This window comes from Ambystoma mexicanum, chromosome 7q, assembly GCF_040938575.1.
Source record: "Ambystoma mexicanum isolate Mex_15411 chromosome 7q, UKY_AmexF1_1, whole genome shotgun sequence".
In the NCBI taxonomy this organism is placed as follows: domain Eukaryota; kingdom Metazoa; phylum Chordata; class Amphibia; order Caudata; family Ambystomatidae; genus Ambystoma; species Ambystoma mexicanum.
Window position 1 is genome coordinate 491,463,862 of NC_090941.1, and position 13,649 is coordinate 491,477,510.

General features: G+C 51.2%; 1 protein-coding gene across 3 annotated transcripts in view; it reads right to left on the bottom strand.

Annotated features, from left to right (window-relative positions):
* PHF11 (PHD finger protein 11) overlaps window positions 1–13,649 on the bottom strand; it is a 1,101,640-nt gene that overhangs the window by 290,282 nt on the left and 797,709 nt on the right. For all 3 annotated transcript variants that reach the window (XM_069639873.1, XM_069639871.1, XM_069639872.1), the window contains exon 10: window positions 4,533–4,591. In XM_069639873.1, the coding sequence (XP_069495974.1) occupies window positions 4,533–4,591 (59 nt within the window). The remainder of the gene's footprint in view (window positions 1–4,532; window positions 4,592–13,649) is intronic.

Sequence of the window (13,649 nt, forward strand, 5' to 3'; positions counted from 1 at the left end):
AACAACAAAATAATTAAAAAAGTCAAGCTTGATGGGTTGTTCCACACCTTGGTGAGTACACAAAATAAACATCAGATTTGTTTACTTCATCTTTTAAATAGACACGAAAAAATGGGTCGATACAGATACGCGTTCTGTCCTTGGAAATCAGAAAAACATTCCCTTAACAACACAACATCATTGTGGGAGTTTCAGGACAAACCTTTATGGAAACCAACTCAGAGACCGTGACATTTAATTGTTTTCGGTACGTTTTAGACACCTTTTACTCGTTATAAAATCGTGGTGCAATTTACCACTGCATAGAACTAACAAACCTTACCAAAAAAAGGTTTTTGAAAACTAGTGGCACAAAGTTGACTGATAGACATTGTCAAAGAACAGCATATAGCGACATCTCTCTTTGAAACTCTTCTAAATGTGAAAAACAGTGTGCTCATATATCTAGGCAGATAGAATAGGAGAATGATCTGCAACAATTGAAGTGCAAGAAAAACCATCACTAACTATCGGGTGATGATTTTGCCCTTTGCCTCTTCAGAGTCCCTTCGTAATCAACAAGTTTGAAAAGCTGAGTTGTGTGACGCATTAGAAGAGATCATACAGGGAAAGCCCCTGGGAACGATGGTTACATGGCAGGGTTCTACAAAACCTTCATTGACCCCCTCCTCCCGTTTATGGTTGAGCTCTTTAACCACATTCTGCAGACCGATTCCGCACCCGAATCCTTCTCTGAAACACTAATCACAGTCATTCCCAAAGATGGCAAAGACCCCAAGCAGTGCGCATCCTACTGCCCTATTTCTCTCCTTAACATAGACGCCAAAATATACACGACTGTCCTCACTGCACAGCTGGAAACACAAATGCCCTCCATAATCCACAACGACCAGGTTGGGTTTATCCTTGGGAGACAGGGAGCAGACTCCACCCGCAAGACCCTCCACCTCATACACGAAGCCAAGAAAATACCAAACACACCTGCTCTATTCTCAATTGACACGCAGAAAGCGTTTGATAGAGTCGAATGGCACTTTCTGGAAGCAACATTAAAGAAAATAGGCCTCGGTCTGACACATCGGCAAGGAATCAAAGCAGTATACACCTCGCCTTGAGCATATGTAACAGTGAACTCTTAGTACTCTCGCTGGTTCCCACTGAGCAGAGGCACGAGGCAAGGATGCACCCTCTGGGCAATATTGTTCGTGCTATCTCTGGAACCACTGGCCCAAATGCTCAGAACAGACGAAGACGTCGAGGGCTTGAGTGTGCAAGGAAGGGAATACAAATTGGCCTTATATGCAGACGACATTTTACTCCATGTACAAAATTCGACGACATCAATCCCTCGCGCGATTCAACTCATCGAAGAATATGGCACACTATCAGGCTTCAAAATCGACAGAACCAAATCCAGTCTCTTCCCGCTACAGGAACCCACCATGCACCAACTAGCTGAATTCGACCAACTGGGCCTCACCATCGGAGGCCCGACACTCCGGTATCTGGGCATCAACCTGACGAGAGACTTGGCTGACATATACAAGGCCAACTTTCCCCAACTTCTTACCGCATTTCAGACGTACCTCGCAAAATGGCGACCCCTCATGATCTCTTGGATGGGTCGTTTGAACGCCATCAAGATGGTTAGCCTCCCACGTTTCCTATAACCATTCCAAGTTCTCCCCGTGAAGATCCCAGAAGACTTTTTTCAACAAGTAAAAAGGGCAATAACCGGATTCCTATGGGCAGGGAAGAAACCCAAAATATCGTACAAAACTCTCATACTACCCAAAGACCAAGGTGGGGCCGGCCTCCCCGATATCAAGCAATACTACCAGGCGGTCCAGCTAAGAGTTCTCGTTCCTCACCTAAGAGACAGGAAAGACTTACAATGGGTACAGCTGGACAATGATAACCTGACCCCGGCAACACTCTCTGAATGGCTATGGGTCCCCAGACCAAAGCTCACACGAAAACTGCATGACCATCCCATTCTGGGGATGATATGGAACATATGGAAGGAAGGGAAAGGAATGACGTGAGTAACCACATGGCTGTCCCCCCTGAGCCACCTATGGGCCCCAGGAGTCAGAAGAAATTCCAGAACACCCCGGTATCATACTTGGTTTGATGCGGGACACGAAATAGTCGGACAGCTATGGAGAGAGGGCAAATTCATAGCAATCACAGAATTGGAAGAAGCCCTCCAACTGCATCCAATACCAATTTTCCTCTATCTACGTTTGAAGGGCATCCTATCCAAACGAGAATGGAGCACCAAGATCCGTAGAGAACTCACCCCTTTCGAGAAAAGTCTTGACATGACCACCACGAATAAAGGCCTGATATCACGCATGTACAGTGCTCTGATCAGTAAAGGTCAAGACTCGAACCTGAGCCTTAAAGAAAAATGGGAAAAGGACTTCAACAGAGAATTTGACCAACAGGCATGGGACACAATCTGCAAAACACCCTCCAGAATATCAATCGCTGCACAATGCAAACTACACGCAATCAAATTACTTCATAGATGGCAATATGATCCCCACAGACTATCGAAAATGTATCAGACCAACAGCCCAAAAGGCTGGAGACAATGTAGAACGAATGCTAACTACTGGCACATGTGGTGGGACTGCCCTAAAGTCCGAATATATTGGAACGAGGTACTGGGATGGATTAAACAAATAGACGGCACTGAAAGAAACCCAACTCCCCTCCTGACTTTATTTGGCATAGAAAAGGAGGATAATGAACTAGTCTGGATAAAGGGACTGGCATCCCCGCTCCTACTAGCGGCAAGAGCTTGTCTAGTCATCAAATGGAAATCTCCACACCTCCCAGGACAAAAAGAATGGATTAGCATCGCAACAAATATATATACAATGGAAAAAATCACGGCGGCTCTCCATGGAAAAGCAGTGCGCCACAAAGAAACCTGGAATGAATTTGCCGCATTACACATCCCAAACCAAAGTCGAAGACGGCCCGACGACCCTGGATCTCTTTAATCTACACATCCATTGGAGAGCCAGACATCACTCACCAACCTGCAGATGAAAAGCCCTGTTGCACGACATGAACATATGCAATCCGGCTAAGACAAACGTCCCGACTGCTACAGAATACAGATCAAACTTTTGCCAATGAAAAGTGTGAAAACGATTGACCGTCTTGTGGGGAGGGGGGCGGGGCAGAGACTAATTTAACGCAAAAGGGAAGGGAAAGTCAACTGTGATAATCGTATGGTCCTTATTAAAATATAATGCCAAACTGTTGTAACAATATGAAGATAACATAAGTGTACCTGTTTGCGTTACCTTTACGTTTCAAAATCAATAAAACTTGAAATAAAAAAAAAGAAAAAAGAAGAGATCATACAATATCACAAACAATATCAGGTAAATGACTATTAATTAGCATGATGAAGGACATGCCATATAAGTATAAAAACTCAATCACTTGTTTTGGCCAAATTGCTCAAGGGTCCTAATATTAGAAGGTCCACTGAGGGTGATAAAGCATTCTTCTTTTTCTCCTTTTATCTTTGGAAAATCACATAAACCAAATCACCCATTTGGTGTAAAGATAAACCAAAAAGCTCACGCTTGGGCTCTGTGGAAACTATCACACTGGCCTCCATTCTCTCTATTAATTAATAGGGCTGAGATAGAGAGGATATACACCACCCCCAAAAATCGTTAATGCATGACTTATGTCATCATCATTAATTACTCATCCCTGCCACGGGAAAAATGTGTTTTTATTGAAATAGTGTTTATATTGTTTTTGTAGTGTTATTACGCACTTGTACCACAGGGGTAGTCAAGACAAATGCATCATCCAAAGAAATGATCCTGTCCTGAGGAAGGCCATTCAATAATCTGAAAAGATATTAGAGTTAAAATCTAATGTAAATGTAAGGCCGAAACATGTCGACTATCTAGGTGACTGACTATTCAGAAAGTCCGTTTTTTTTTACCAGAGATTAAGTGAAATCGCTCTGTGAAAAAATCTGTATGTGATGTGATTGGACATTATCACCTAAACTTAATTGAGTCCACACTGTTGCTTAAGAAAAATCCTAAGAAGTTGTTGTGAATTTTTGGAGAGCATAATAACATAACAGCTTTACTACCACCCCATTTTTGTGTTAAAAAATGGTTTTGTGTTATAACATATATTTGTTATGTTGAAAGTCTTTTGTGTGTTAAAATGTGGTTGATTATTGGGTTTTTAAATTTAAATGCAAAGGTATAAATAAAACAGATTGTTTCTACATACATGATTTCATATGTGTCTCGTGGCAGAGATATATAAAAATATCACCCTAAATTCTAAAAAGGTGGTTTAAGAGAGTTATCACCATTGAGTACCCAAGGCAAAGAGAGGGGTAATCGGTTTCCCACTTTAGCTTTTTTTGCTTACTTCCTTTTCCCGTTCGGAAACTGATCCCCCAAAAACAAAAAAAGAGGGAAAATATCCAATTTTATGGTACTATCAGCAGGAAAGACAAAAAACATACTTACGATTGACAAGTATTGACGTTGATGAGCCACTCGAGTCTGAATCGATGCGTGTTCTTTTCCTAGAGGGGTAGAATACAACGTGAGCCACAACATCTCATTTACCTGTAATAAAGGTTACCCAGTGTACTCAGAATTCAAGGCTCCTTTCATCTTAACAAAAAGTTGGAATCGTCAAGTAATGCAATACCTTTTTGGTCTCAACAGCATACCAATGTAGAGTGTTGCCAATATCACTTGTAGCTTTCGGGGATCGGCAGAGAAAAAGAATCTGGCCTAAAAAGGCTTAGTTACGTGACATTGCATTTGCGCTTAGAAACACTTGTGTACTCTACTGACTCTGGTGATCCTAGTCCTTTAGACCCCTTACACGCACAGCTTGCCCCCGCCGATATGCCGGCAGACTGCCCAGAGGTCAGTTCTTTTTCTATCCAGCTGCATGGAACAAGTTACTTACCTGTAACTGTTGTTCTCCAGCATGGGTCTGGCATGGATTCACATGCTCATGAATATTCCCCGTCGTCAGGCTGGGAATCCTCGGTAAAGAAAAAACCAGTATCAGTTTCGTTTCTGATCTGTCTTTCGTAGTAATAACCAATCACTGGTCTCTGCGTCATACTGACCACAGCCAATGACTGCCCTCTACCTAAGCACCGCCTCTGGCAGCCATCTTCAGATTTGGAAGCACGTGAAGTGGCAGTATGACCAAGTGAAGAGCCGCAGAGGGGTAGGCGGGAGGGTTCGCATGTGAATCCATGCCAGACCCATGCTGGAGAACAACAGTTACAGGTAAGTAACTTGTTCCTTCTCCAGCATGGGGTCTGGCATGGATTCACATGCTCATGAATAAAGAATACATAGCAGTACACACATGCACAACCACGGGAGGTGGCAAAGGCTCAACATTAAGCATCACATCAACTCAACATTAAGCATCTTACCTCCTCACCAGGCTCACCTCAGGCGAACAGGTTGCGCAGCACTGCTTGACCGACCCTGGACTCCTCCCTGGAATCCCGGTCGACGCAGTAGAATTTCGTGAAGGTGTGCGTCGACCTCCACGTAGCAGCCCTGCATATGTCCAGCAGGGGCACACCAGATAGGAACGCCGTGGTAGCTGCGATCGCTCTGGTGGAATGGGCTCTCGGACGGCCAGGCAGCGGTCGGTTTGCCAACCGGTGACAGCACATGATACAGCCGGAGAGCCATCTGGAGATGGAAGCCTTCGAGAGAGCCTTCCCCTGATTGACAAGTCCAAAGTTCACAAAGAGTTGTGACGTCTTCCGAAAACCCTTCGTGCGGTCCACGTAGAACTTCAGCGCTCTAGCTACATCCAGCGAGTGCAAAGTCCTCTCAGCCGGCGACGAAGGCGACGGGAAGAACACAGGTAACACCAAGGGCTCGTTGAGATGGAAGTCCGACGGTACCTTGGGCATGAAGGAGGGGTGCGTCCTGAGCACTACCCTCGTGTCGTGGAAAGTCAAGTACGGGGCCTTGCAGGAAAGGGCCTGGATCTCTCCCACTCGTCGTGCGGAGGTGATGGCCACCAGAAAAGCTGTTTTCCACGATAGAAACTTCAACGGGGCCGAGTGCAGAGGCTCGAACGGAGGTCCCATGAGCTTGGTCAGCACCACGTTGAGCTCCCACGCCGGAGCCGGAGCCTTCACCGGCGGGAACGATCTGAACAGTCCCTTCATGAACTCTTTCACCAGACGATGAGACCACAAGGACGTCCGGCCCGTGGTTCTGGTGTATCGGGAGATCGCAGCAAGATGAATCTTGATGGACGCATGTGCCAGACCAGCTTTGGCCAGCGTCAGCAGGTACGGCAGTACTTGGGGAGCCGTAATCCGTAGAGGGTTAATCTTCTGTGCGTGGCACCAGCCAGAGAACCTCTTCCATTTGTGTCCGTAGCATTTAAGAGTCGAGGACGCCCTGGCCTTTGCAAGAACCTCTCTGCAATCGGCCGGTATGTCGTATCCTCCAAACTCTAGCGCTGCAGGAGCCAGGCCTGCAAGTTCAGCGACTTCGGGTCGTGGTGGAGGATGGCGCCTCCTTCCCTGGAGAGTAGATCCGCGTCCGCCGGCAGCTTGATCGGCGGGGACGCTGACAAGTCCAGAAGGTCCGGGAACCATATCTGCCTCGGCCACGCAGGTGCGACGAGGATCATCCTGCACCGTGACCTCTTGAGCTGGTTGACGAGCCGGATTAGCAGAGGCAAGGGAGGGAACGCGTAGAGGAACAGGCCCTCCCAGGGGAACGAGAAAGCATCGCCCATGCTCCTCGTCTGGGGAAACCTGCTGGCGAACCTCCGGCACTTGGTGTTCGTCGCCGTCGCGAACAGGTCAATCTGGGGTGTGCCCCACCGTCGGAAGAGGCGATCCGCCAGATCCTGCCGTAGTTCCCACTCGTGGCACGAGCGCAGCTCCCTGCTGAGTGAGTCGGCGATGGTGTTTTTTATCCCTGCCAGATGAAACGGCACCAGAAAAATCCCTTGGGCGACGGCCCAATGCCACAGGTCCTGCGCCTCCTTGGACAGCGCTGGGGACCTGGTTCCGCCCTGTTTCCTGATGTAAAACATGGTGGTGGTGTTGTCGGTGAAGATCCTCACCACCTTGCCCTTGAGGGACGGAAGGAAGGACCTGAGGGCCCAAAACACTGCACAGAGCTCCAGGACGTTGATATGTAGGGACTTCTCCGTCGGGAGCCAGAGTCCCCTTGCGTGCAGATTTTCGGTGTGCGCTCCCCACCCTTCCAGGGAGGCATCCGTGGTCACAGTCTCCTGGTGGGCTGGGGTCTGGAAGTCCATGCCCGCCGTCAGATGCGCGCGGGTGCCCCACCACCGTATCGCTCGTCGGAAACTCTCGTCGAGCTTGATCCTTTCCTCGAAGCTGCCCGTCGTCTGGATCCAGCGCGCATCCAGGAATTCTTGCAACGGGCGCATCCGGAGCCTGCACATGGGAATGAGGTAGATGCAGGAAGACATCATCCCGAGGAGGGACTTGATGGACCTCACTTTGGCCGCGTCGGCCACCAACATCCGTTGCACCTTGCCCAAGATGGTCCTGGTCCTCTCCTCCGACGGGGAGGCCAGAAGGGACACTGTGTCGAGCCTCGCTCCCAGAAACAGTGCGACTTGCGCGGGCACCAGGTGGGATTTGGCGTAGTTCACGGAGAATCCCAGGTCCGTGAGGAGTTGGACGGTCCTTGTCGTGTGGACCACGGCGAGCTCCCTCGTCTTGGCGCGGATGAGCCAGTCGTCCAGGTAGGGGTAGACGTGGATCCCCTCGCGGCGCAGCTGCGCCGCCACCGGTGCAAGGCACTTGGTGAATACCCTGGGTGCCGACCGTAGTCCGAAGGGAAGGGCTTTGAACTGGTAATGACGCCCTTGGACCACGAATCTGAGGAATTTGCGGTGCCCCTTTAGGATGGGAATGTGGAAGTAGGCATCCTCCAAATCCAACGACGATAGGAAGTCTCCTTCCTCCAGCTGACCCAGGACGTGCTGGAGGGTGACCATCCGGAACTTCTGCGCCTTGATGAACTTGTTCAGACGTCGCAGGTCCAGGATGGGGCGCCATCCTCCCGTCTTCTTCTTCACGAGGAAGTATCTCGAGTAGACTCCGGAGCCCCGAAGCCTCTTTGGGACGAGTTCGATGGCGCCCTTTCTTAGCATCGCCTTTACCTCCAGGAGAAGTTGAGGGACGTGAAGTTCTTTCCTGGCCACGGGGGGGACGCGCGGGCACCTTCTTTGAAACTCGAGCGCGTGGCCCCGGGCCAGGGCGTCCAGCACCCAACGGTCGGTGGAGATGGACTCCCACACGCTGACGAAGCCCGCCAGCCGGCCTCCCACCGGGGTGCTTCGGTGGGGGCCCGACCCCACGGCCGGTTCAATCCTGCTTGGACGCGGCCTTGCCGCCTTGACCTCCTTGGCGACGACGGCGGGGTCCGCTAGACTTGCCTCGTCCTCTGTAGGCCTCTTGCGACGACGAGCGGGCCGCTTGACGGTAGGAAGCGAAACCGCCGCCGGAACCTTTGGAGGCGCCCTTGCCTCCGCCGCTCCGAAAGGGCGTCCGTCGTTGCAGGACTCCAAGGGCCCGGGCCGTCTCAGTATCCGCCTTGATGGCCTGAAGGGAATCGTCCACTGTCTTCCCAAACAGGTTGTTCCCGTCGAAGGGCATGTCCAGGACTCTGGTCTGGACGTCCTGCCGGAAGTCCGTAGCTTTGAGCCATCCACGACGTCGAAGGCAAACACCGTTGCCCAGCTGGCGGAACCCAGTGTCGGCGATGTCCGTCGCCACGGTGATGGCGTGGTCCGAGGCCACCTCACCTTCCTGCAGGATCTCAAGGGCCTCCGCCCTCTTGTCGTCCGGCAGAAAATCCAGCAGGGGAGCCATCTTGTACCAGAGCTCCCTGTCGTAGCGGGCCACGATAGCCAAGGCGTTGGCCGCTTTAATCGTGGTCGCTGCCGACGAGATGACTCTACGCCCCATAGTATCCAATTTCTTTCCCTCGCCGTCCGGCGGGGAAGTCGATGTGGAGGCCGCACCCCCCCCGCTTTCTTCCTGGCTGCCGCGGAGACGACGGAGTCCGGGGTAGGCTGCGCCCGGAGGCATAGGGGGGCCGTGTCCGGGACCCGGTACTTTTTCTCGTACCGGTCTCTTCTAGCTGGCGTCGTGGAAGGGTTCTTGAGGAGGGAAAGGCCCTCATCCCAAATGTCGTCCAACAGAGGCACTGCGAGGACCGTCTTCCTCTTGGCCTCGCGCCGCTGATAAAGGAAGCCTTCCTTTTTCTTCTCCTCAGGGCAGAGTTGGAAAAGCTCGGAAGCCCTGGAGATCATGGAGTGGAAAGATCCGATCTCGTCGGGCGGAGAGGCCCTGGTGGGAGGCGACGACGGAAAATCCTCGTCGTATGCCTCGTCGTCCGTACCCGTCGCTGCCGTGTCAGTCCCCGTATCATCCCCTCGGGTGGACGGGGAGGAGGGCTGGAAGGGGCGCGACGGTTGAAAAGGAGGTGGTGGATGGATCCTTCTTTTCTTGGTAGGGGGAACACCAGAAGGTCCCGGTTCTGGATCCCCCGACGGGAGAGGTTCCTCCGTCGGTAACGGTAGCCTCGTCCTTATCTCGGAGCATAAGGACTGTATGGCCAACAAAATGGCCGCCGAGTTGTCTTGCGGCGCTGGTAGAGGGGAATCCGACGGGCGAGCAGGGGCCCCGTCGGTATCCTCGACGATGTCGTCGTCGTCACCTGCGTCGGGGTCCATTCCGACGGGCTGGCCTTCTTCCACGCCTAGGCCGTGGCTTAAGACCTCGATCAGCTCCTCTTCTGAGGTTGAGGCCGACTCTACGACGACGCCCTGCCCCCCCTTCTTCTTCCCCACGGAGGGTTTCACGGGGGTCCTATCGATGGGCACAAAGGAAGACTCCCTCCGAGGAGGCAGGGAGATTCTGGGCCCTGAGGTCGCCACCACTGGTGCAGCCACCACAGGCTGAGCCAGGGCCGCCGCGACCGTTTCGATAGAGGGCTTGGTCGGATGGATCAAGGCCTTCACCACCTTAGGTGCGCTCACCGCCTTATCCTTGAGGGAGGGGGCACTGCCACGCTCCTCCTCTGCCTTAGAGCTCGACCGGGGCCTCTCCAGGAGCTTCGCCGGGTGCTCGGCCTTCCTCTTACCCGACCCAGAGCGTTGGCTCGTGGTTGATGGTGCCGGGGAGGGTGCGCCCTGCCTGGCGCCCGTAGAGCCCGACCGTTCGGCGCTCCCGGTGCCAGCGGACTCGCGGTGCTTGGCCTTATGTTGGGCCCCCGTCGCCGGGGCGCCCTCAAAGGTCTTAGAAGACCGCTCGGATTTCTTCTTCTTCTCGCCAGACGGGCTCTTACCCTCCAGCCAGTTGGCGAGACGTTGATGGCGGTCCTTCATGGTCCGTTCCGACATGTTGCCGCAAAACGCACAGTCCTTCTCCACGTGCGTCTTGTCCTCATGAAGGCAGTAAAGGCAGAAAGAGTGTTCGTCCTCCTTGAAGACGTTCTGCAGCTGGCATCCAGGGCAGACCCTGAACAGCTTTCCGGGAGTCGAGCTTCCCTTCTCCTGGGCCATCTCCGAGACAGGGCCTGAGAAGCTTCTGGAGTCCTCCGAAGTGTAGCTCGACGAAATCTTCACCCTTGAGGGGCACAGATGAATCCGACACGGGTCCCCGTTGATCGGATGTAGGATCGGTGGAGCTTGAGGCTCTTTTGACCGAAAGAATCGAAGTTTTTTTTGTAAAAAGCGCGAAAAAATAGCACTAACGCTCGAGAGCAATAGCACGAGGATCCCAACACATGAACGTGCGGTAAAAATCTGAAGATGGCTGCCAGAGGCGGTGCTTAGGTAGAGGGCAGTCATTGGCTGTGGTCAGTATGACGCAGAGACCAGTGATTGGTTATTACTACGAAAGACAGATCAGAAACGAAACTGATACTGGTTTTTTCTTTACCGAGGATTCCCAGCCTGACGACGGGGAATATTCATGAGCATGTGAATCCATGCCAGACCCCATGCTGGAGAAACATGTTAAACATTTGTGTGAGCAGCCAATGGGTGGCCTGGAGGGAGTACACAATCATACCTGTCAACTCACGCTTTTGGAGGGTGCTACACGCCATGTAATCAGTTCACTCACCTGACAAGGCCCCTTACAGGCCCGTACACTTCAATGGGCTCTCACCTGGCATAAACATAATTGGCTGCTCTCACCCACTGTGGGGACACATAAGGTTTAGAGCTGCGCATACTTATCTAGGTTGAGTAACGTTTACACGTTCCTTCTCCCACACTCAAAGGACAGTTTCAAAGTAACCAAAAAAGATATTGTTGGGAGTGGGAGTAAAGGGAGACATCTATCGAAAACAACCACTGTTAAAAGTAACAGTTTTGGCTTTTGTGTAGGGATGGGCTGAGCATTTTCCAGGCACTGCCATAATGGCACAAGTGTCTATAAGCTGGTAACCCCGAGGACATGGTGTGTGTACCTGGGCATATGATGGCAGTGCATATACTAACAGGTTTCAATACTAACAGGTTATTTATCGTGTCACTCTGTTAAGAAAGATTTCTCTTTTAGAAACTTCCCCTCCATATTTCTATGGACCCCAAATCTTTTGCTTTGGTTTTTGTATCTGTCCTGACTTTTTACAGGGGAATGAAGCCTTCAGATTCACTCTCCTGGTCTTTTGCATATTTTGTTATGGGGAAACTGATCAGTCCTTCAGACTGAGTACTGGGAAACTATGTTTCCCTTTTGGTCTTTTTACCTTTTTGGTAACCTTTTAACAGTGCACACAGCATCTTACAGTGCAGTGGGGATACTTTTGTATCATCATAGTCTTTTAAGTCTTTACACTTTGGGTTTTTCATTACTTTTACATGTGCCTAATCCCAATGGCTCCACTGTCTATGTACGCTCTTACTGCGTGCATCCGAGATGGTTGTTGGTGATTGATCAAGACCACAGATAGTGCAAAATGGGAGGTCTGTAGTTCACTTTCTTCGCTCGACAAGTGGACCCCTACACTTGCCGGGCTGGGGAGTTTTCCGATTCCGTGATGGTATCTTCCTTGTCCATGGCCCCTACCGTCCTCCTCGGTGGCTTCACAGGGCACTCTTTAAGGAAATGACCTGACCTTTCGCAGTACAGACATAACTGCTGCTCTCTCCTTTTATGCCTTTCTGCTTTAGTCAAGGGGGATCTGACCCCCCTGATTTGCATTGGTTCTCCCGAACCTTCCGTTGTTCGGGCAGTATTGTCCTTCAAACGCACATACATAGGGCGAGGGCCCGGTCTGGTTCGATCTGCTCTTCGGTCCTGCAACCTATGATCCAGTTGAACAACAAGGTCAACGAATTCTGAGCAGTCTTTCGGGGGGTTCACTACTTGTGCGAGAACATCCTTGAGCTCCCCCCGCAACCCCGATGAAATAACGTGGTTCTCTTCTCCACTGGCCATTCTGCTTCAACTACGAGTCTATTGAACGTGGCTATGTATGTTAAAAGGTCTTGATTCCGTTGGCGTAGGGACATTAGTTCGATGTCTAATGCCTGTCCATGAGTACGACGGGCAAACAGCTTTTCCATCTCCTGCTGAAAGCCCCTGAAGTCATGCAGCAAAGGATCGTCTTGGGCCACAAAGGGTACAGACCAGTCCGCGGCGCTACCACTGAGGTAGGATAGCACAAAAGCGACCTGTGATTGGTCATTCGGTAAGGCCCCTGGCCTACAAGAGAAGTGCAGGCGGCACTGGTTCATGAACGTTGCAAACCTCTTGGGATCCCCCGTAAATCGTTCGGGCGGGGCCAAGGGAACTGCCCCAAGAAGGGTTATCTGAACGGGATTGGCTAATGGCGCTGGCATCGATGGCACACTTCCCGGCAATGGTGCATGCCCTGCTTGTGACTGGAGAAGTTGCCGGTTTAAATCACCAGTGCGTTCTTTGGCTACTATCAGCTCTCTCCTCAGGGTGTTGGTCTCCTGTCTGGCTGCATGTACTTCGGAACGTAGCTGCCCCAACATGTGGGCTAACTGGTCGGTTTCTGACATTTCCATGACACCCAAGTGGATTTTGATGTGAGGCTTTGCGTTCTGTAACGTTCACCTGGTATCCACGGGGACGTCACTCAGCCTGTTCTGACCTCTTACAACCTCAAACCCTTCCCTGGAGGCTATTCGACTGGAGACTGGGCCTTGTTTTCTTGAATAGTGTGCTCTCCGTCCAGCCTTCAGCGCAGGGGCGCGTTGATTGATGCAGGCTCATTGCTGCCTAGTTACTACACTGGCAAGAGTCCGACAGGTAAGTATAATGAGTCTTTTGAACAGTTCTCTAACTTCGTTGCTTTCCTTCCTTAGGTGATGGCTGGCGTCTGGGGATGGCGGCGTGCAGCCGAGATGAGTAGCACTGAAGGTGAGTGAGAGTGCGAGGCGCGATGCACCCCTTTCGTATTTGCCTTGAACTGAGTTCTTTTTCTGTGTCTTTTAGGTGCCGCAACGTTTTCAGCGTGGCTACCGGTTATGAAGAACAAATGCGGTGGGTAAGCGCGGTATGCAGCGCCTCTAGATGTTTCCACGCTAACCTGGAGTGTCTTTTCCCT